General features: G+C 38.6%; 1 protein-coding gene and 1 non-coding gene across 2 annotated transcripts; both read left to right on the forward strand.

Moving 5' to 3' along the window:
• Window positions 1-554: 554 nt before the first annotated feature.
• On the forward strand, window positions 555-659 carry LOC137721613 (small nucleolar RNA R71). Its single transcript, XR_011066683.1, has one exon. It is a non-coding gene; the product is annotated as a small nucleolar RNA R71 (small nucleolar RNA).
• A 13064-nt stretch (window positions 660-13723) lies between these two features.
• LOC137721316 (probable inactive receptor kinase At5g10020) lies at window positions 13724-19776 on the forward strand. The gene is made up of 3 exons (XM_068460417.1): window positions 13724-14907; window positions 15182-16849; window positions 18913-19776. The coding sequence occupies exons 1-3, from the start codon at window positions 13962-13964 to the stop codon at window positions 19488-19490; spliced, it is 3192 nt and encodes a 1063-aa protein (XP_068316518.1). The 5' UTR covers window positions 13724-13961; the 3' UTR covers window positions 19491-19776.
• Window positions 19777-23888: the final 4112 nt, after the last annotated feature.

Here is a 23888-nt window from a genome sequence, read left to right on the forward strand (position 1 = left end):
ATTTGTTGTTGAAACTGTGGTTTAACCTGTTGATCTCTATTCCACTTGAAATTTGGGTGATCTCTCCACCCGGGGTTGTAAAAATTTGAGTACGGATCATTTCTAGGCCTTTGATAATTATTGAATGCATTAATCTGCTCTGTAACATGCTCCGGGTATGCGTCCCTATGTGGGCAACCCATAAAATCATGTGTTGTAATGCCACAAATGGTACAGGCGGCTGCAGTAGGCTGTTGGACAGCAACCTGCTGCATAGGTGCTGCCATTCTTTGTAAAAGCATGTCAAATTTTGCATCAAAATTTTCTAACTTCTTCTCCATCTTTTCTATTTGTGCAGATACATGAGGTGAACCACTAGACATCTCAAAAACACCCCTGGTCTGAGGTATATCAATTGCCCATTGTTGAGATTCTGTCGCCATGTTCTCAAACAATTGATACGCTTGCAGTGCATTTTTGTCTGAATACATTCCTCCACAAGAAGCATTAACAAGAGTCTTAGTAGTTAAATTCAGCCCTCTGTAAAATAAATTCATTTGAGTGTCACCATTAATGCCTGAATGTGGACATTTCCTGAGTAGATCCTTGTAACGTTCCCATGCTTCATGAATTGCTTCATTAGGTTTCTGAGCAAATGTTAAAATTTGAGTACTCATATCAAGTGTTTTTGAAGCTGGGTAGTATTTGCTTAAAAATGCAGCACTAAGTTGGTTCCACGAAGTAATGCTTCCAGATGGAAGTGTGAGTAACCATCTCCTTGCAACATCCTTCAAAGTGTACGGAAAAAGTCTGAGTTTGATAGATTCTGCTGAAAATCCTCTCACCAAAATGTTTTTGCATCCCATTAGAAATTCAGTTAGATGCATGTTAGGATCATCTGTTGATAAACCATGAAATGAAGGTAGAATCTCCAACATATGATGTCGTATCTCAAACGTAGACCCATCTTCAACTTCAGGATAGGTAATGCAGCTTGGCACCTCTGTGGCATGAGCAGCCAGAGATTCCCTCAGTGGTTGTCCCGCTGTTGGTAGAACAAATGCCATAGCTTCCTCGCTGTCCAAAACCCCAGTAAACCGATTATGCAAAACTGTTCCCTGCAGTGAAGGTTCACACTGTAGATTCTGCTTTCTAAGTCTCTGTCTGGCAGTACGTTCAGGTTCTGGATCAAAATCTGCAATTTGTTGTTTGTGTGATCTGGTACAGACCATGCACAATCTGCAGAGAAAAAAAAATGAAAATTAAATTTTTTTTTTTATTTTTATTATATACGGGAATAATTAATTGAGAATATGATAGACAAAAATCTATTTAAAATCAATCCCCGGCAGCGGCGCCAACTTCTTGATAGGATTTTTACCATCTGCATAAAAGGGTTAACAACACCTAAAATACTTGCAAGAGAAACAAGGTTATTGTAATATAATTGGCTCAAGCAAGGTCGTTCTCCACAAGGATTAATTTAAAGAGATCAAAGCAAAATCAATTCTCAACTAATTAATTAAAACAAAGTTTTTCTTTTGAAAGAGGTGATTTAATGACCTAAACTAAGAAAAACGAATTTAATTAAAAAGATTACTTAAAAACCACAACTTTAAAGAAAGATAAGGGGAACAATTTTTAGGATTCAAAGAGAGAAAGTACTAGGGTTCCGCCGTCACCCTAACAATCATATGTAGCTTTTCTAAATTACTTATGAACCATACATGTATGTTTTGAAAGTTAGGTTTTCCTAGAGTATATCCTACTTGGAACCTCCAACATAGAATGTATATCTAACATGCAACCCGTCCGTGGTGTTCAGATCGAATATGAACATGCAAGACTCATTAAGTTTTATGAAAACCTTTTTAAAAAAACCATATAACCCTTAAAATGTGTCGTCCATCCTAAGAGGTTACACATATTAACCACAAGAAGCTTTAGTCAATTTTAGGGACAATCCTCCGCCAAAATTGCATCAAATAACTTTTCCAAATATCCTGATGGTCGCGAATCACTAAGACAAATAAATAGTTTAAAGCACAGTGATTAACATTCCAAAACCTGCATGCATAAATTCATAAGCAAAGTAAAAAGAGACTACATATTCTTGCTAAGGATCATGGCCTCGCCCTAGCAAAAAGAATTAGTTACGCATATTCATACTAAAAATCATAGTTTTTATTGAAACAGAAAAAGAATGAAAACACCTTGTAGAATAAAATCTGAAATGCTCTAAACTTTTTCCCAAAATCTTCTCTCCAAAAGTTGCATATCTCAAAAGCCACCAAATTTAGAACGGCTGACCCTTTTAATATCTCTCCCTCAAGCCAACACAAAAACCCTAACCATCAAGTATTTTATTCCCACTAAGAAACTAAATAATAATAAAATAAAATAGAAAATAAATTCCTAATTAAACTAGGAAAAGCTGCACAGAAACTGTTCAGCCACGTTTTAGCCTCAAATCTTCTTCAAATCCGGCCCAAGATAGCTTGTTTTAAAGATAAGAACGTTCTGAACACATCTCCAGAAGGTCACGAACCCATCCGAGGTCATCTTGGGCTCCAAAAACGCAAGTTAAGCCCAAAACGTCACTATTCCAGCATTGCGCATGACTCCTTTATTTTATTGCCAGAAAATATTCGCTTGGTAGAAAAATCTGATATTTTGACACGATCAAGCTAAGTGACTCACGAACGTCCTCCAGTTGGAATTACTCCAAAATTCGTCCATTTGACCATGTTTTGCTCCAGAGGAAGTCGAAAATCCTATATTGAAAATATAATTCAAAGTATCAAAATTCTTCCAAATTATTAACCAAAATATACTAAGAATAGGGTTAAATATATAATATAAAATATACTCATCAGCCAGCTAATCTTGTACCCTTACACATCGTTAATTTCAATGTTATCTTGGGCATGGATTGGTTAGATTACAATCGTGCCATGTTGAATTGTCACTAGAAGATCGTTACCTTCCATCGACCGAGCATGCCTATGGTAACTTTTGTCGATGAACGTAGCAGTCTGAAACATGGAGTTATCTCAACCATAAGGGCGAAGTGGTTATTGAGGAAGGGTTGTCAAGGCTACTTAGCTAATGTAGTGGCGACTAAAGATAATCATACTCATGTGGAAGATATTCAGGTAGTCATACACTTTCCTGATGTTTTTCCCGACAATTTCCTTGGCTTACCACCGGATTGTGAAGAGGAGTTCACCATCGACCTAATTCCAGGTACCGATCCTATTTCTCTAACTCTTTATCATATGGCTTATGCGAAGTTAAGGGAATTAAAAACCCAGTTACAAGAACTTGTTGAAAAATGGTTTATTCTGTCGAGCACTTCCCCTTGGGGAGCTCCAGTCTTGTTTGTGAGGAAAAAAAACGGAACTTTGAGGCTATGTATCAATTACAAATAGCTAAATCGGGTGATGATTAAAAATGGTTATCTGTTGCCTCATATCGATGATTTTTTCGATCAACTTCGTGGTGCTTGTGTTTTCTCGAAAATCGATCTTTGGTTCGGTTATTATCAATTGAAGATTAGAAGTGATGATGTTTTGAAAATAGCATTCCGAACTTGATATGGTCATTCTGAGTTTCTTGTGATGTCATTCTGGTTAACTAATGCTCCGGCAACTTTTACGAACCTAATGAATCGGGTCTTCCGTCAGTACCATAATAGGTTCATAATTGTCTTCATCGATGATATCCTAGTGTATTCTAAGACCGAGGTTGACCTAGCTAGACATCTACATCTGGTTTTGAAGAAGCTAAGGGAGAATCAATTGTATGCTAAGTTCAGTAAGTGCCAGTTCTGGCTAGATCATGTGGCTTTCTTGGGACACGTGATATCAACACATGTTTTCGTGGATCCTTAGAAAGTGGCAGCAGTGGAAAATTGGGAGCAATCTCGGACTATCACAGAAGTTTAGAGTTTTCTTGTTCTTATCGACACTTCATGAAAGACTTCTCAGCCATAGCCCTGCTTCTGACAAGGTTGACCAGGAAATGGGTTAATGTTGAATGAAGTGATGATTGTGAACGGAGTTTCCAAAATTTGAAGTATTGTCTCATTCTTGTGCCTGTTTTGGCACTTCTCGATGACAGTGGGAATTTTGAGATCTACAGTGACGCCTTTCTGAATGGCCTACGCTGTGTGCTGATGCAGCATGGAAAGGTGATTGTGTATGCTTCGCGACAATTAAAGCCCCATGAGATGAACTCTCTTACTCATGATCTTGAATTGGCAGCTATCGTTTTCGCTTTGAAAATTTAACGGCACTATCTTTATAGGGAAACGTGTCGAATCTTCACTAACCATAAGAGCCTCAAGTATATCTTCACTTAGAAAAAACTTAATCTCCAGCAGCATAGGTGGATGAAGTTGATTAGTGATTATGATTGCACTATCGAGTACCAACTTGGTCGTGCATGTGACAACCCGTCCCTAAATTTACGTTTTTATTTATTTTAATCGAGGGAATTGACGAAAATATCCCTAGAGGCACGAACTTTGACTTACGTTGAGCATCATCTAGAGAAATGTATGACTTATTCCTTTAGCACATTTGTGTAGTACTCGTTGGTACAAACGCATAGGCGAAAGCCAGTTGCGAGTTTGGATTATAACGGTATAGTTACGGACTTTTGAAATTTGTTTACTCAAATTTTAGTTTAGGAAATAATTAAAGAGGCCCAATCGGGTTGTGTTATTATGGCCAATTAGAAGTAAAGGTTGGAGTGAGAGGACCAATTCGGAGAGGAGAGAGAAACTGATTTCCCTTTTCCCCTTCCCGTCGACCATCCATACACACACAACCCGGTTTCGACCCGTGGTGTTTTCCAGCGGTCCTCAATCGTTTTTCAAGCGATTTTCACCTATCCATCACCTGGAACCTCATCCATAACCTCCTCTCTACCATTTCCATCCAAAATTAGAAGATAAACGGTTGTAGTTTGGTGAAAACCCACCACGGGTGCGGCGGTAAACCTTGTCAAAATCCACCAATTGTGAAACGTTTTCCTCCAATTACCACCACTATAGACTCCCCTTGAGGCCTAGACCAAAGCCCAAACAACTATAAGGGTGGCGGAGCACCGGAGGTGACAGATCGAAGCCACCCATTTTTAAGGTTTCAGGCGAGTTCGAGGGAAATTGGAGCTTTTCCTAGCCAAATTGGACTTGTCCACAAGTATAAAACTTGCTCTACTCATTGAGATCTTCATTCTTTTAAAATTTGGCAATTTTTAGATATAGTTGAATTTTCCTACGAATCCGGGCGGCCGACCGCCGTGTGCGGCGGTGCGTGGGATGAGTCACCCCTGACCTTCCTAAGCTAAGTTTGACACCCAATTCCATAAGTGAAATCTGATTGATGAGATCTCATCGTTTGATCATAGTTTTGATAATGACCGCTACTTGAACATTATGTGAATTGACGATCCGACTGTTGGATTGTCACTAAACTTTAATATATTATAGTACGTAATATTTGAGGATATTAGAAACTTACGGATTGGGAATCTGACGTGCGGATCTTCCCAAATTGGATTTGTAAGTTCGTAAAATAAAACGTTGACCGCCACTTGAATTGGCAATTGGCAAAGATCCAACCGTTGGATCGTAATGAAATTTTAGTATGTTATTCTAGAAGTATAATGTGGATCTTTGGAAGTTACGGATCAGAAATCTGAGATGCGGATTTTCTGGATCGAGTTACGTAGGTTGTGGACCCTACCGTCGATCTTTGATCGACGGTTGACTTTTGGTCAATGGGTCTCAAATCATTCTAGAACTCCTCTAGGGATGTGCTTTACGTAAGCTACATGTTTTATTGATAAGAATTTTGAGAAGTTATTTGATATTTGTTCTAGGCGATGATAGTCGGGACGCCTTGATATTCATGTTAGGGAGTTGTAGCGCAGACCTCAGGTGAGCGGGTCTCTTCTTTTTTGTCATATATATATGATTGATAATTCCATAAACGCTTTTAAATTGATTTATGCACTTTATGCCATGTCATATATATATTTATATATTCTAAATATTATGAGATGGTTGAGTTTTAGATTGCATTATGGCATATCCATATGCATATTACCTACATATAATTATTGTGAATGCTTTGAAGTGCTAAGGTGAACGTGGGACGCGCATGTAAGTTCAGGTGAGTTTATGGTGTTATTTGAAATGATTGAGTGATGGCATGACTATATGTATGTTTTATGCAACTTTGACCTTGTCGTACAGGTTGCAGTAATAGGCAACTCCGACAATATCGTACAGGTTGCAATAATAGGCAACTCTGACCTTGTCGTATAGGTTGCAGTAATAGGCAATTCCGACCCTGTCGTACAGGTTGCCTATGAGTCATACAGGTTGCATTAGGCAACTCCTACTCTTGTGTCAGCATAAATTGAGGAACACCGGGTTTTATTATGCTATTGATGATATGTAGTGATTTGGAACATTTATGGATTTACTGTTGTTTTGCAATTCATTTCATACTATGTCATAGTATGACTTTTTGGAAACCATACGGGTTTTATTGCGAGGGGTTATAACGTTTTCAAAAGGTTTTTATTAAAACTTCATTTTCAGGCCCACTCCCCCTTGTTTCTTTTTACCCCTCTAGGTTTTAATAGGTGAGCTTTCTTATCGACGAGGATTTGTGGCAAATCTTGGTATTGAAGATTACCTTCGATGGTATGATTTTCAATCCACTCTACAGTACTTTAATTATGCTCTGACGTCACGCCTGAAATAGGTTGATTCCCGCTCACAGTGCACTCTTGTATTTAGGCACTTTTAGGTTGAAATTTATTCACATTTTCCACATCACTCCACTTTATGGCTTCGTCACCTTCTAGGTGTCGGCCAACATAGCTCGATTCAGAGTCCTAGTGGACATTCCGGGTCGGGGTGTGTCAGTGCAAATACTGTAGCAGATGCTCTCAGCAGGAAATCTCACGGCCGACTTAATGTTCTTTATGCATATCGTGTTTCTTTTCTCACTGACCTAAGATATACTGGAGCGGCTTTAGAAGTGGATCACCAAGGAGTTCTACTTGCCAACTTTCAAGTTAAACCAATTTTGTTGGATCGTGTTCTTAAGGCCCAGATGAATGACTCAGAATCCTAGGAGTTAAAACAAGCGGTGTTGAACAAGAATATGGGAGATCTCAGGATTCGAATGCCTGATGGTATGCTGATGCAAGGCGATCAGATGTATGTACCGAATGTGGAAGAACTAAAGAAAGAAATACTCGATGAAGCGCATATCTTAGCTTATGCGATGCATCCCAGGAGGACTAAGATGTATCATATTATCCGACCTTTCTATTATTGGCCGGGAATGAAAAGAATAATTGCGGAGTACGTGAGTCGTTGTTCGGTCTGTCAGCAGGTCAAGGCTGAAAGAAAGAAACCATTCGGGTTGTTGCAACCACTTGCTATACCCCAATGGAAATGGGAAGATATCACAATGAACTTTGCGTACAAGTTGCCTTATACGCGAAATGGCTATGATAGTATCTAGGTGATTGTAAATCGGCTTACCAAGTTAGTGCACTTTCTACCTGTTCGTGAGAATTACTCGTTAAGTCGGTTGGCTGAACTTTTTGTTTCTAAAATCGTTAAGTATCATGGTGTTCCAGTTAGTATCATTTCTGACTAGGATCCTAGATTTACTTCGAAATTTTGGGTAGCTTTTCAAGAAGCTTTTGTCTTAAAATTGCTTTACAGCATCGTTTATCATCCTTAAACAGATGGGCAGTCAGAGAGAACTATTCAGACATTAGAAGATATGCTAAGATCTTTGGTCTTGCAGTTCGGAGACGTTTGGCACAGCACTTACCTTTGATAGAATTCGCCTACAACAACAGCTTTCATTCCAGCATTGGTATGCCACCATTTAAGGCGTTGTATGGGAAACCATGTCGTACACCGTTGTGTTGGTCCGAGGTCAGCGAAAGAGTTTTGGTTGGTCCTGAAATCGTAGATGAGATGACACAAAACATTCAGGTGATAAAGGCTAACCTAAAAGCAGTCTAGGATCGACAAAAAAGTAGTTCGTGGAAATGTGTTGTACGATTCGGGAAGAAAGGAAAGCTAAGCCCTCGTTACATCGGGCTGTACTAGATCATTGACTAAGTTGGTGAAGTTGCTTACCGACTTGATCTACCTCCAGAATTATCGATGGTGCATAATGTGTTCCACGTATCCATGCTATGGAGATACGTCTCTGATCTGTCATATGTGATTCCTCAGCAGCCGTTAGAGATTAACCCAGATTTGATGTATGATGAGGTTCCAGAGACAATTCTTGACTGGAAAGACAAAGTTCTCAGGAACAAGACCGCTCGTATGGTGAAAGTCTTATGGAGAAACCACTCTGTTGAGGAAGCTACCTGGGAGACAGAGGAGCGTATGCAAGATCTTTATTCACATCTATTCTTTAATTAGGATCTTTAGTAGTGTTGAAATTTCAGGGACAAAATTTTCTTAAACGGGGTAGGTTGTGACGACCCGTCCCTAATTTTTCATGTAATTTCCCCCCGAGTGTGTAAATTGACATTTATGCCCTTATTGGAAAAGTGATGTGGACATGGTTATTCGTCTTTTAATTATTTTACTTGTAATCGTAATTAAATGGTACTTAATGTTATGAATGCATGAACGCTCGAAACAGACTTGTAACAAAAAAGTTACATTTATTTAAAGCACATCAACAACAGGTAGATATGTACACGTGCTTATAAATTATTTAGTGTTGGAAACACTATTTTAGATAGAAAGTTAGATTACATTGGATTTCAAATTGTACGAATTTTATCTCTTTTCTCCTTAAAAATGGGATCCGTGTTCCATTTCTTCACACATTCACAAATCACAACCCCTAAAACCCTCGCATTCATTGTTTTTCCCTATGTCCCTCCTCACCAATCAAATTCACCCTCACTCTCAGTCTCACTCAACCAATCAGAAACACTGTCTCTTACTTTTCTCCCCCAATCAGAACACACTCATTCTCTCTCTATCATCTTCTTCTCATTCTCTCTCTATCCCGTAACTCTCTCCTCTCTATAACAACAAGGACCATTGTCAAAAATAACAGATCAAGCTCACAAACTCCACCATTGTACTCCTCTCAAACCCACAAACCCAGCTGTACTAACCGATGGTGAAATGACCGAGTTTTGACCCGTCAACTTAGAAGGTCCGACTCGGTGGGTTTTGCTCCAACAAGTTTTAGGTCAAGTTACAAGGTTTTAGGACGTGGGGAAACTTCTACACAATTCCCTAGGGTCCCTAGACTAAGTTTGGAGTCGAGTTGACGTCGAAGCAAACGAGTTTAAGGAGTCGAAGTTTAGGCTGAACCTTTCGAGGATTTTTCAGGCCATTTCCCATCTATTTTTGGACTTTTGGAAGGTAAAATATTGTTCTTCTCGTCATGGGCTTCATTTCCATATAAAGATCGTTGAAAATGGTTGAGAAATGAGCAAGTTATGCGATTTTGAAAATTTTCCCAAAAACCGGCAAACCAGGCGTTGGTGCCGGCGGCAGCGGACAGCGAGGCTCACCAAAGAAGATGAAGAATATTCTGTCAAAGTTGACGAAATTTCTAACGACGTCAAGTAACACCATTACTATTTAACAAAATATTCTGTCAATTTTGACGGAATATTCCTAACGTCCGTCAGTCTCTGTCAGTCACTGGCCTGCGCGTGGGGGCACGTGTGGCCGTGGGCTAGCCGGCACATGAGGGCGCGTCCGACCACCGGCCGGCGAGTGCTTGACATGTACGGGTCCCTGATGTCGAGTAAAAGGTTTTCGTATATTTAAACCTTCCGTTTAAGCAAACCATGAGGAGTTTTTTTCTAGCTTTTAGTGTATATGTTAATTAATTAATTATTATTAGTTGTCTCACATATAGGGGAGACTTATCTTGAGGACGTACGAGGACAAGTAAGGCTAGGGGGCTACAATCCATTGACGTATCAGTGAGTGGGCATTTGTTTTCGTGTGTGTGTGTATGTGTGTGTGTGTGTGTGTGTGTGTGTGTGTGTGTGTATAAACTTTATAGTTTCCACAACTACTTTTGAATTGATTTTTGCATATCATGCCATGATTAAATATTGTTATTAGAAATGTTGTACTGTTCCCGTTGTGTATTAAGTACTTAACTAGTTTTGACTGCACTACTTATCATCTATGCTCTGAATATTTATATTCTATGGGTTCTTCCCACTACTGCTCACTTACTTTATTAGTTTAAATTAGTTCTAGTTTTGGTTTTAATTTATTCACATTTTTGCATCACTTACACTTTTGATTACATCACCTTCGAGTGACGACCAGCATGCCTCGACTTTGGTCGGGGTGTGTCAACAACCCACATATGCTTTAAATCCCAGGTGGCATCTTTTGTCAAAATTCCAGTCGGCATTTTTTGTCCAAATTAAAGGCTTTATAAGATTTGAGAAATGTGGGGCGTATAGAAAATATGGGGCGTATAGAAAATATGGGGGTGCATGTAGAAAAAGCAAATGTGGGGTGTATTAAGATTATTTTTAATTGAAAAAGCAAATGTGGGGTGTATTAAGTTTGTGAGGTTTATTCAACAATTTGTGAGGTGTTAATATAATAAGCCTAGATATTGTTAAAAATAAACACTAAATTAGGTATATTTAAATTGAAATTTATTGTCGAAATTAAAAAAATTTCCAAATTAATTCCTCATGTATAACCATATTTCATGGCTACAAGACCTTGCCAAATTCAATGCACGTGATCTTAAAACAAAATTACAAGAACTTTCCATACTGGCTTAGATGGAGTATATTAGGGATCCAAAAAATATAAAGACGGACACACAAACTTTATTGGTAAGTTGCTTAGTTGGATCCTATCATTGGGTTTTATTCGGATAATTATTATATGATGGGCTAGAGGCTAGAAAAAAAATGAGTTCCGAAGGGGAAAGTTAAATTTTCAGTAAAATACTTAAATGGTCACCATTTAACGAAATAATTCACTAGTAGCAAGTCACGGTAATAGGAATAATATGTTACAAGGGCTGATTATATATTCAAGTGTGACTTAAGTTACTTATTATTAGTGACAAGAAATCGTGCCTAATAGGCACAACTAATAGCAACAGTTACACTTACAAAAAAAGGGTGACTATTACGATTATTTTTTTTAATTTTTTTTTATGGAAAAATAAATTTATTCAAAAAGAGAAATCTCGGGTACAATCGCTTTCAGTACAATCAAGGAGAAGAGCATTTCTAGCAATAGTGGGTAAGGACCTATCCCAATTAAAAGTATCATGAATGGAGTGTACAATGCTAGTAGTGATACCAGCAAGAAAGTTCAACTCCCGAAAAACATGAGCCCAAGATATAGAAGAAAAAGAACGTGCAAGTAATTTGATGTCCTCAATAATAGTCTTCAATCCTCAAGACGTTCTATACTTGTTCAAAATAGAATGAATAACGAGCTTGGAATCACCTTCAACATAGACATCATTAAAACCTTTAATTTTTGCAAACTTCAGTGCATCACGTAAGACAAGTGCTTCAGTAACAGATATAGTATTCTCCCCAAAATTGCAAGTCCTAGCAACAATAGGAGACCCATTAACCTTGGAATGCCTCTCGTGCTCCATGACTCAATTAATTTTGATCGTTCGGTGGTAGGATCTCAAGCGGGTGACTATTACTATTGAGACTATTAGATCATTTAATTATAAAAAGGAATGAAAAACATAATGTGCATGGATCCATCAACTGAAGACTATTGTATGAATATCAGAATATGCATATGTTTTTGCATCAAGCCATTCAAGACTTCAAGACTAAGGTCATGTTTGTAGGTGATTGAAAACACTAGTTTCTAGCAAACATGAAATCATGCATGAATTTTTATCACAAATATATGATTTTTTTTTTTCAAGATTCCGAACGGGCAGCTGGGTACCTTTCGGTACAGTTCCCACATACCATGATGTCAAATTTTAAAGTTTTAGTAACTATTGCGTCCATGAAAGGGAATGATTTAGCTTTAGTCATAATATTTTTTTTTTTAATATAACAAGACATTTACATTAAAGAGTGGGAAAATAAATCATAAAAATTAAACCTTCAATTCAAACTTTTCATTTCTTATATTTATAATATATAGGGGATATAAGGATAGTTAATACTTAGTTTTAGGCACTTTAGAAATATTTTTGAATCTTTAAAATTTTGTGCTTGTAAGTGATGGTATTAATTGAAGAAAAATAATGAAATAAAATATAAGGGAAACAACTTAAAAAGATAAAAATTAGAGGAAATGTTATTAGCACTCCAAAAATCTCATTCTACACTCATCACAAGTGTATTTTTTTTTTTCTAATTATAGAAAGTTTGGAGTGCAAAATGAGATTTTTGGAGTTCCAATAACAATTCCCAAAATTAAATGCAATAAAATATGTAAATTATACATAATGTGCGTGATAGAAAAGAGAAAAACCTCGTGCGCGCTCGTATCTGATTGGTGAGCTTTATTGACAAGAAAAGGTGGAAGATTTGGATTTAGTCGTACAATGAGCTATGTTGAAACCAAAATTCCACACCATCTCGAACGGAGGAGAGTGTGAGATCAACCACCTACAAAAGAAAGTAATAATCGTAGTTAATCTAGGGTACCGGTATGGTCCAATAAAAAACATGGTCTAACAAATGCCCCTAACTATGCTTCGGAAATGGCATTCCTCTGAGGATGAATAGTTACCAAGGACCATGCCTTTTGGGGTAAATTGAAATTCTCTAACATTACGTGTCAATCCAGTTCCGTTACTGATGCTGGGTAATGGAGACGTTCCGAATTTAGGCATGCAACTTTGAGGCATGCCATAAAGACATCAATGATGAAGGGACGCCATATTGTGTGTGCATGAGAAACGAGAACTGCATTTTTACGTCTCCTCTCTCATTCTCATTTTTATGTGCAAAAAACCTCCATAAAACTTGAATCCCATTTTCGGCTTTCTTCTCCAAATTTCCGACGAAAACAAGGGCTGCCGTTCTTGATGTTTATCCTGCCCCTCACCCAAATTACCATACTTTGTTCAAGCCTCCATTTCTTAGAGTGAGGAAACAAGAAGATTGCGATGGTTTCATACAACCCAGACATAATATTCTCAACGACTACATCATCTAGTGGGAGGCCGGCAAACATATCCACTCTCAGTCCCCGGATTCATCCAACCTAGAACGTCCTTGTACCTGGATTCAGCCTTGGTACCTGGAATTGGGTATGAGATTCCCTCTGTCAGACTTCACTAAATAAGCGTTTATTAGCTACGGACTAACCGTCTGTAACCAACTTTTAAGTCCTCCTTCCAAACTCAATATATATTTTGAGACCTTAAACTCTGTATTTATAAGAGTCGAATCTAAAATCTCTGAATTACAAATAAATAGATCTGCATAATTTTCTTGGTGGAAATACCCATGGGCTAACCACAAATAGTTAAGCACACACATGTAACACAGCTCACGTCTGGAGTGTTTTATGGTTGTCGTCTGGCTAACGGCGTGGAAAAAGCATGTGAGGTGAGCAGGGGCATATGGGTCTGCTCACTCTTTATTACCGAAGGATGTTTTAGTCTTTTTGACCCTAAGTAGCCTTGTTCTCCCTTTACAGACTGTAGTTACTCACCCTCACCAACCACCACTCTCCATCTGCCAAACCGCCATGTTTAACGGAATTTTCCTCTCAACCCTAGAAAACCAAATAATTAAAAAAAAAAAACCCCACGCAGTACACCCTTCTCTTTCTCCTCCTGTCTTAATTTTCCTCACAAATCTCAATCTAGGGTTTTGAAATCTCCTCCATTTCTCTCTCTCTCTCTCTCTCTCTCTCTCTCTCTCTCTCTCTCTCCCCCAGTCTTCAAGTCTTAAGCTTTGTCAAATGAATGATTAGGGTTTTTCTGGGTACAATGAACAATCTCACTGTCTCTCTCTACTTCTTCTTCCTTGTAATCATCTCCGCTTCCTCCGCCTCCGACTCGGAGCTCCGATCCCTTTACGAATTCAAGAAAGGGATCCAAACCGACCCGCTCCGGAAAGTCCTTGACTCATGGACCCTCAGCTCCCTCTCCAACACTCACTCTTGTCCTCCCTGGACCGGCGTTTTCTGCGACACCACCGGCAATGTCGTTGCCTTAGCTCTCGACCATCTTGCCCTCGGCGGCGAGCTCAAGTTCAACACTCTCACTGGACTCACTGCATTGCAAAACCTCACCCTTTCTAACAACGACTTCACGGGTCGGGTCCCGCCGATTCTCGGCACAATGTCATCTCTCCAGCACCTGGATCTGTCTGGGAACCGCTTCTACGGCCCGATCCCGGCTCGGATATACGACTTGTGGGGCTTGAATTATCTCAACCTGTCTGCCAATCACTTCAAAGGCGGGTTTCCGGATCGGTTGTGGAATCTCAATCAGCTCAAAGTGTTGGATTTGCATTCCAATCAGCTGTGGGGCGACATTGCTGATTTGTTCTCGCGATTGCACAATGTGGAATACGTTGACTTGAGCAGGAACGAGTTTTTCGGAGGGCTTTCGCTTGCTTCGGAGAATGTTTCGAGCTTATCCAACACAGTGCGGTACTTGAACTTGAGCTACAATAAGCTTGCTGGTGGGTTTTTTAAGTCTGATTCAATTGGGTTGTTTAGGAACTTGCAAGTTTTGGATTTAGGTGGTAACCATATCACAGGGAAGCTCCCTTCATTTGGGTTGTTACCGAATTTGCGGGTCTTGAGGCTCGGGAGTAATCAGTTGTTTGGGGAAATACCGGAGGAGTTGTTTGAGAGTTCCATGGCAGTGGAGGAATTGGATCTTAGTGGCAATGCTTTCACTGGTATGGACTTGAACTTCATTCACCATCTTGTCGTATCGTGCTATCTATTGAGTTCAATCATCAAACTGTAATTTTTTTCACGTTTTTCATGAGCACTGAAACATCATATGCATTAAAGGTAGTAGAGATCTGAAGTATACCCTTTCCACCACTCATTTTGCTAACCATGGCCTCACCGTTTTCAATTGTTGTCAATATTTGCATGTTTTGAAAGAAATCGGAAACCTTTGGAATTTAACATTGCAGTCTGATTTATCACCATTTATGTGTACAGGTTCCATTCATGGAATTAACTCTACAACTTTGAAAGTCTTGAATCTTTCGTCAAATGGTTTGTCTGGCACATTGCAGAACGTGGATATGAGGAGTTGTGTAGAGGTGGATCTCAGTGGAAATAAGATCTCAGGTGACATATCTATTGTGCAGGATTTGGGGGCTGCTTTAGAATTGCTTGATTTGAGTTCAAATAAGTTTTATGGAAGCTTTCCATACTTGACATCACAGTTTGAGAAATTAAGTACGCTTAGTCTCAGAGATAATTTATTAGTTGGTCCTTTACCTTCAATCTTGAAGGCCTGTCCTAGACTCTCGACAGTTGACTTGAGCCTAAATGATTTCAATGGGTCCATTCCTGGAAGTTTCCTCTCTTCAACGACCCTAAAGAGACTGAATCTTTCAGGGAATCATTTAATTGGGTCAATTCCTCTTGAAGGCGCACATGTAAAGGAATTGTTATCTCTACCTCCAGATTTGCCGATTGAGAGTCTTGATCTCTCCAATAATACTTTATCTGGCGGCCTGCCTCGAGACTTAGGTAACATGGTGGAACTCAAATTGCTAAACCTTGCAAAGAATGGCTTTTCAGGAGAGCTGCCGAGTGAACTGAGCAAACTTAGTAAATTGGAGTACCTTGATTTATCAGACAACAAATTCGAAGGTGGAATTCCTGAGAAGCTTCCATCCAGCCTAAGTGTATTTAATGTTTCCAATAATGATCTATCAGGTTCTGTTCCCCAAAATTTAAAACACTTCCCTACAAGTTCATTTCGTCCTGGAAATGACATGCTAAACTTACAAGAGAATGGTCAGGCAACAACTTCAGTTCCGGGTCGTATTTCGGATCAAGGGAAAAATCATAGTTCAAAAGGTCATATCAGAGTAGCAATCATTGTTGCTTCAGTTGGAGTTGCCTTGATGATAATCTTTGCTTTTTTGGCTTATCACCAAACACATATCAAAGAATTTAGTGGAAGAAGTGGGTTTGGTGGCCAAGATACAGGGAGAGATGTTAAGATAGGAAGATTTACACGGCCTTCACTTTTCAATTTTCATACAAATGTTCAGCCTCCACCAAGTTCATTGAGTTTTTCCAATGATCACTTGCTTACTTCACAATCAAAGTCATTATCAGGGCAGACGGAGTTTGTAACTGAAATTGGTGAGCATGCTTTACCTGGGCAAACAGCAACTAGTTCTGCACCTACAAATCTTCTAGATAATTATCCTACAACATCAGGAAGGAAGTCCTCCCCGGGTTCTCCTCTCTCTCCTTCACCTCGTTTTATGGAGACACGTGAACAACCTGTGATATTGGATGTATACTCACCAGATCGGTTGGCTGGTGAACTGTCTTTCCTGGATTCTTCTTTGCAGTTTACTGCTGAACAATTATCTCGAGCTCCTGCAGAAGTTCTAGGCAGAAGCAGCCACGGAACTCTTTACAAAGCTACTCTAGATAGTGGACATATGTTGACTGTGAAGTGGTTACGAGTGGGACTTGTCAAACATAAGAAAGATTTTGCCAAGGAAGTTAAAAGAATTGGCTGTATAAGGCATGATAACATTGTTCCATTACGAGCATACTACTGGGGGCCCAGGGAACAAGAGAGGCTTCTTTTGGCAGACTATGTCCAGGGAGACAGCTTGGCCCTACATCTGTACGGTAAGAGCTCTATAAACCTTTTCTTGAACATATAAAACAAAACTAACTACTCCTGTTAAATTTTGGATGGATTGGGCTCTATAAACCTTCTTTTTTCTTAATAAAATAAAACTGGTTACCCTGTCAACCCATTATTTTGGCTGGTTTAGCTATAGAAGAATTAAACTTGTTGCAGAAGCATAATCAATACAAGTTGGCTGTAATAATTTTACTTTAAATCTATAGGAAATTCACGATAAATTATTTACTCTTCAACCCATTACATTTTATGGTGTTTTACTTTAAAATGCACTAAATGAAGTAAATAGTTCAATCGTTGTAGTCAAATGAGTGGTAAGCTGAATACTTGGGTGTGAGCTATGCTCTGTCACCTACTTGTGGGTGATGCTACTCTCCTTCGTTGTTATGAACATGGTAAGTGGGAAAATTTTCAGTTGCTGCCCCTTGGTTCATTTAATTATAGTGCTCTCTATCAGTCATCATCAGTTCCATTTGATTTTTAGACTTGCATCTCGAAGTGAAAGGGTGAGGTGTAGGCATTTATGCTAAGAGGTTCTTAAACGGTTGTAGTGTAACTTTTTGTTGGCATAGAGTCAAGGAAATTGAAAAACGTGTCAGAAATCTTTTAGGGGGATAGATTTCAATAACTTCTAGGCTGTTTAGAACTGCGATGGCTGGACGGAGCTTTTTATTTTTATCCCTAGTAAATCTCATTTTCAAATTCAACGTGGTACCTAATTTTGGAAAGGGTTTTAGGGGAAAATCTTCCTCGTGAGCCCATCCCCTTTTGGTTTGACTTCATAGGAGTAATTGGACTACGAAGTTAAAATGATGTTATGAGGATAACGGTTATGAATCTGACGAGATGATTGTTTTTCCTTACTTTGTGATTTAGACCTTTTCATCTGGCTGCTATTTATTCGATAATTGCCTTCAACTGTTGAACTTTCTTTATATTGAAAGACCAATCAGAAACAATTCAGTTTATGCATTGTTACAAAAAGACCACACTAAATAATATTATCTATTATAGAAAGAGCTTATTGTGAATTTTTCTTTTGGGATGTAAATGAAGATTCAAACATGAAGGCATGTGTCAGACGGACTTATATTGATGCTTACAAGAGATTTTAGCATGTGCTTACTTTAAATATTAGGCTTGTAGTCTCTGAAACATTCACATCTCTGAATGGTATTGAACGAAGAGAAAGAGTTAATAAATTAGAAGGTTAGCATTCCCAGTCCCCTTTCACTCTATGGTTCAAACCTTATCAAACAAGGCATTGACATTTCGTTAGTTGCCATTGAAAGGTACTTGCCGAAACATATAGCAACCACAACTGACCCATCTGAATACCTTTACCGTCAAGCATGAACAGCTCTGGGAATTTACTTTTGAGTCTAACAGGATATAACATCATAAGTCTCTTGAACTTGATACAAACTGTGAGCTTACAGAGGAACAGATAGGATTCATAGGACTGGTCAAAGGTGTACATTTTGTGAAGTGAAAAAAAAAAAAGGAAATTGGTATTATAAGTGCGCTTATGATTTTTCTGCTCCGGATATAAGATTGGTGGGGTGGTTTCTGAAATTTGTTTCAACATGAGAGTTTTATAATTGTCATCTGTTTTCAACTTTTGAAGTGCTTGGGTGGCTTGATTGTTAATTGATTTCTTTTATATTTATTTGGAAATGGAAAGATAATAATGCGTACATTAAAATGATAATATACGCACATTAAAATTATAATTATACGTACATATAAAGGAACAAGAATCTTTTTAATGAACTGAGGCCTTCGAAGACAAGTTTAGTGTTTATTTGTTGGCCTTTATTTTAGATTCGATTTGTTCTGTCTCAGATTGATGTTCACGAGAGTGGACTTCTGGATAAAGCTTGTTTCCTTTGTTCCGAATTGTCTGAGCGTGTCTAAATATTGGCGAGCAGCAATTGTTATTTTCTATGTTGTGCCAGTATTCAGGGTTTCATAGATATTAATGTCTTAAATCTTGGATTTTAATTTTTCTCTTATTTTCTAAGTATGCATCTGTATTATGCAGAGACCACACCTCGAAGGTACTCTCGATTATCTTTCAAGCAGAGGCTAAAGGTTGCTGTGGAGGTCGCTCAGTGTTTGCTTTACCTACATGATAGAGGCCTGCCCCACGGGAACCTAAAGCCAAGTAATGTGCTACTGGCAGGTCCTGATTACAGTGCTCACCTAACTGATTATAGTCTTCACCGTCTGATGACACCAGCTGGTATCGCGGAACAGATTTTAACTATGGGAGCACTTGGATACCGTGCTCCAGAGCTTGTCACCGCAACCAAACCAGTCCCTTCTTTCAAAGCTGATGTGTATGCTTTTGGGGTGATTTTGATGGAATTGTTAACCAGAAGAAGCGCAGGAGACATTATATCGGGGCAGTCGGGGGCGGTTGACCTCACAGACTGGGTTCGGCTGTGTGATCGAGAAGGACGAGGAATGGATTGCATTGACAGAGACATTGCTGGTGGGGAAGAACCCTCAAAAGCAATGGATGAATTGCTAGCAATATCGCTCAGGTGTATTCTACCTGTAAATGAGAGGCCTAACATCAGACAAGTCTTTGAGGATGTCAATTCTATATCCAGTTGAAGTTTTTGTACATGCGTCTTGGAATTAGCTTTTCTTTTTTATGTGTTCCTTGACCCCTTTTGTTTTCGGTTTTTTATTTTTTTCACCCCTTTTATTATTATTTTTTCCTCCTTAATTGGTTTCTAGCCTTTTGACTTTGGGCTATTATTAATTGTCACATTTTTTCCTGTGAAATTTTTCTTGTAAAGGGATATTTAACCTATCCATTTATCACTTGATCGTGTTTTGATTTTGATATTTAATTGACAAATTCTTTTGTGTTGTCATATTCCCCTTCACTTTTTTTCTCATTTTTTCCTTTCCTCTATTAACTTCTGGTTTTGTTATTGTTGGACCTAAGAATTACAAAGTCTACTTGGTGACTATTGAGCTAACTATGTTCTTTTGTGGTTGATTGTTGATGCGGGCGTGCTAATTCGTAACCGAGCTCGGTTGGGCGAATATATGGATGTGATGTACTGGTGAAATGCGATGTTGACTTCTGCACTGAGCGACTACGGTTGAGGGTTCTACTAACCTAAATACAAGGTTGCATCTTTTGCTGTGAAGTTCAATAATGGTTCGGCTTTCAATGTACAGTACACTAACACGGGTAACACCTCACTTTGCCGGGCAAGTTAATAAAGTGACCTCATTTAGCAAGAGAATCAAAGACTCCTCGTCGGCAGAGATTTGGATATGTAACCAATCGAAAGAAGGGTAAGTGTTTAACCAAACTAAAGAAACGTCTTGACCGAATTGATTCTACGACTCCATTTATATTTAACCAAACTGAATTTTCACAAATTTGGCAACCCAGTGATATTTAACCAAATTGAATATATGTTGACGTGTTAGTAGAGCAATTAGTGTTTTTCTCAAAAGTGTGAGATTTTTGTGTAGAGAGTTGATTTGTGTGTTGAGTTAATGTCCTTTTTATGTTGCATGGTGCTTTGTATTTAACCCTAGACCTCTGTTTGTTTGCATTGACGCAACTTTATTGGAGGATATATCTGCCGGCTTTATCATGGTAACCTTGAATTCTCTTTCTTGACTAATGTTAACCAGTTAAGCAGATATATTTGCATAAATTTTCAAACGCCATCTTGCTTTCACGCAACATCAACCCATACGCATGTCCATATATGTTATAAAGAATCCCAAACCTATTTGAATTGTGCTGCTCACCATGTCCATCTTCACAATCCTTTGAATTTATGGAATTGGAAAGCAATCACGTGTCCACACCTCCTTTTCACGTATGAGGATATACCACTGTTAACGTTCTTAACTGGGAAGTCAACAAAGATCGGTATGGTTGACCTTTGGTGGAGTTGGGATAAAATCTATAAGAACTAGACATCAAAGATTGAGGGGTTTATCTCTAAAGACTGGGCTACATCCATTGTAGTACTCGTATATATATATTGAATGAAGGTTACAATCTTAGTAATACTCTAATTTGTTGGAGCAATATTAGAAAATATGAAAATAATAAAAGAATTTCGATGATAATAATCATAAAGAAAATCAAAATATCAATTGTGTAAAAATAATATAAAGAATGTAGAGAGAAAGCAAGAAAGACTGACAAACTTAGAGAATGAGGCTTGCATAAATGCAATGTCTTAAAGACATAATTTCGCTCCTACTTGTGTGCTTTTAGTTTGGTAGGCATCCATCTCCTAAGATTTAACAATATATAATCTGAAGTCAAAACACTGCAATCTTTGGACTCTGGCTCACCTAATATATTCTGTACTTTCATAACACGACTCATAATTGAACAATGAAGGATGAGAGAAATAGAGTAGGGAAACCCTATTTCTCAGGAGTAATAATTAACTCAAAATTTCAACTTTCAACGATAATAGTTTCATGGGTTTATATAGGATCTAGGACACTGATTGACGACAATACGCAATATAGTGCCTTTTTTATAAGATGGCACCATTTGAATAACATATACGGTTTGATACTAATGGTTAAGAACTTTTCATTCAAACATTGAATTAAATATTATAATTACTAATATTTGTTGAGGCCCAGAAATGTCACACATCAATCCAACCAAGTCTCAAAGCCCAATCGTCATGCAAGCCTTCATTCAAGCCCAAACACATGCCAAGGTGCGGATCGATAAGGAAATATATTTACAAACATGCCACACCATGGTAATGAAGTCGGATATCTACACAAACCACGCCATGCTCATGCCTATTCATCATGCCAAGCTTCCTCACGCTAGTCATTATTCATGCTAAGCCCAAGTCACATGCTTGGGGCTTGTCAAGTGAATTGTGGTGTGGATGGTTATGGAAGGTTATGGGGCTACTCAAAATCGGGGTTATGGAAGCTCATACCCTTTGCATTTTACGTAGGCAAACATTGGGAGAGAACTAGCCTAGTTGACCTCTTTCCCTAGCAAGCCAACCTTCTTAGTTAAGACTAAACTGGATTCCTACATTAAATGTATGTTAAACCTAGCAAGTGAGGCATTTAATGCTGACTTTCCCTTCCTAGCTTGCATGTAACGACCCGTTCCTAATTTTACGGTTTTTATAATTTTAATAAGTGAATTTACAAAAATGCCCTTTGAGGAAAATGCGTTGACTTTCGTTGAATGTCGTGTTGTGTCATGTAAGACTCGTTTTCTTAGTGTATCCTCATAGTATTCGTCGCTACGAACGCGTGGGCGCAAATATAATGTAATTTGGAGTTATAACGAAGATTCTACAAACCTTTAAACGTTGGGGGTATTTTGGTAATTTGCCATTTGAAACACATGTTGTATCTGGAGTAGTGTGACATATGGGACCCACAAATTGGTCCCCAAAATATCTGGAAACTTCTCTCCTTCCTTTTCTTTCCCGCAACTCTTCACTCTCTCTAACTCTCTAACTCTCTCTTGGCTCTTCTTTTCTCCCATGAAACAAACCACCATCATCACCAAATCTTTCGCCTTGTTGAACATCAAAACCACCATTATTTGCATGTCTTCACCGCCATAAACCCAATTTTGAGTTTTGTTTCATTGAAAATGAACCTGAAACACGAGTTCGAAGAACAAGGTTTTGGCCCGAGACTTCTAGGCGTGAAGACATGCAAATAATGGTGGTTTTGATGTTCAACAAGTCGAAAGATTTGGTCATGATGGTGGTTTGTTTCAAGGGAGAAAGGAAGAGCTGAGAGAAAGTTAGAGAGTTAGATAGTTAGAGAGAGTGAAGAGTTGCGGGAAAGAAGAGGAATGAAAGAAGGTTCCAGATATTTTGGGGACCAATCTGTGGGTCCCATGTGTCACACTACTGCAAATACAACATGTGTTTCAAATGGAAAATTACTAAAATGCCCTCGACGTTTAAAGGTTTGTAGAATCTTTGTTATAACTTCAAATTATATTCTGTTTGTGCCCACGCGTTTGTAGTGACGAGTACTACGAGGATACACCAAGAAAACGAGTCTTACGTGACACGACACGGCAGTCAACGAAAGTCAATGCATTTGCCTTGAAGGGCATTTTTGTAAATTCACTTATTAAAATTATAAAAACTGTAAAATTGGGAACGGGTTGTTACATTGCATAGACAACCAATGCACGAAATGCCATGAGGCACGCTACTAGAAGTAGCGCCCGCATTGGCCTAGGAAAGCTGCGCCTCTGGAAGACACATAATGCAAGTTTCAATAGTGCAGCTACCTTACACCAAAAGGGAAATAGTAGGAGGGCTAGGGAGAAAGGAAGAGGAAGGCCAAGCCACAAAGGGAGATTCCTTTGAAGCCTAGTGAAGAACCCTTCATTTATAAAAGGAGGGAGAAAACCATTATGCAGAAGACAGAGAGAATGCAGAGAGGGAGAACCAAGAAACTTCACCCATGAAGTAAACTCAGAGAGCTCCATTTAGCCTAGAAACATCCTTCAAACCTTAACAATCATCGTCCATGCTACCTTAGTAATTCCCATAGTCTTCCATTAAGGATCCCAGCAATTAGAAACCTTATTATCACCCTAGGAAATCTTAAATTATCCAACCAAGAATGCCATGCAATCATGCAAACCCCTTCTCTCTCATGTTAAACCAGTAATCTTCTAGTTTTCACACCACACTTCACTTGAGCAAGTCATTATCTTGATCAATCATGCTATCTTCGAGTCATTGATATTACTGTGGTATTTCCTAAGACAAGCTAACTCTTTTGAGATATTCCAGGACTTGGTACGAATCCGAACCAAGGGAGACAAGAAGATGTTCTCAAAGCTCAAGTCCACCTCGACCTAAAAGTCCCCGAACAATATTATAATATTTAAATTCCAACAATCCCCACATCAATGAACAATTAGGAAGAATTCGGAAGAGGTGTTTTTTGGACTTGAAGCTACCCTAGTGAACACTTATCGAATTCACCGATGACGCAATGTGT

Source organism: Pyrus communis, chromosome 16, assembly GCF_963583255.1.
Source record: "Pyrus communis chromosome 16, drPyrComm1.1, whole genome shotgun sequence".
NCBI lineage: Eukaryota > Viridiplantae > Streptophyta > Magnoliopsida > Rosales > Rosaceae > Pyrus > Pyrus communis.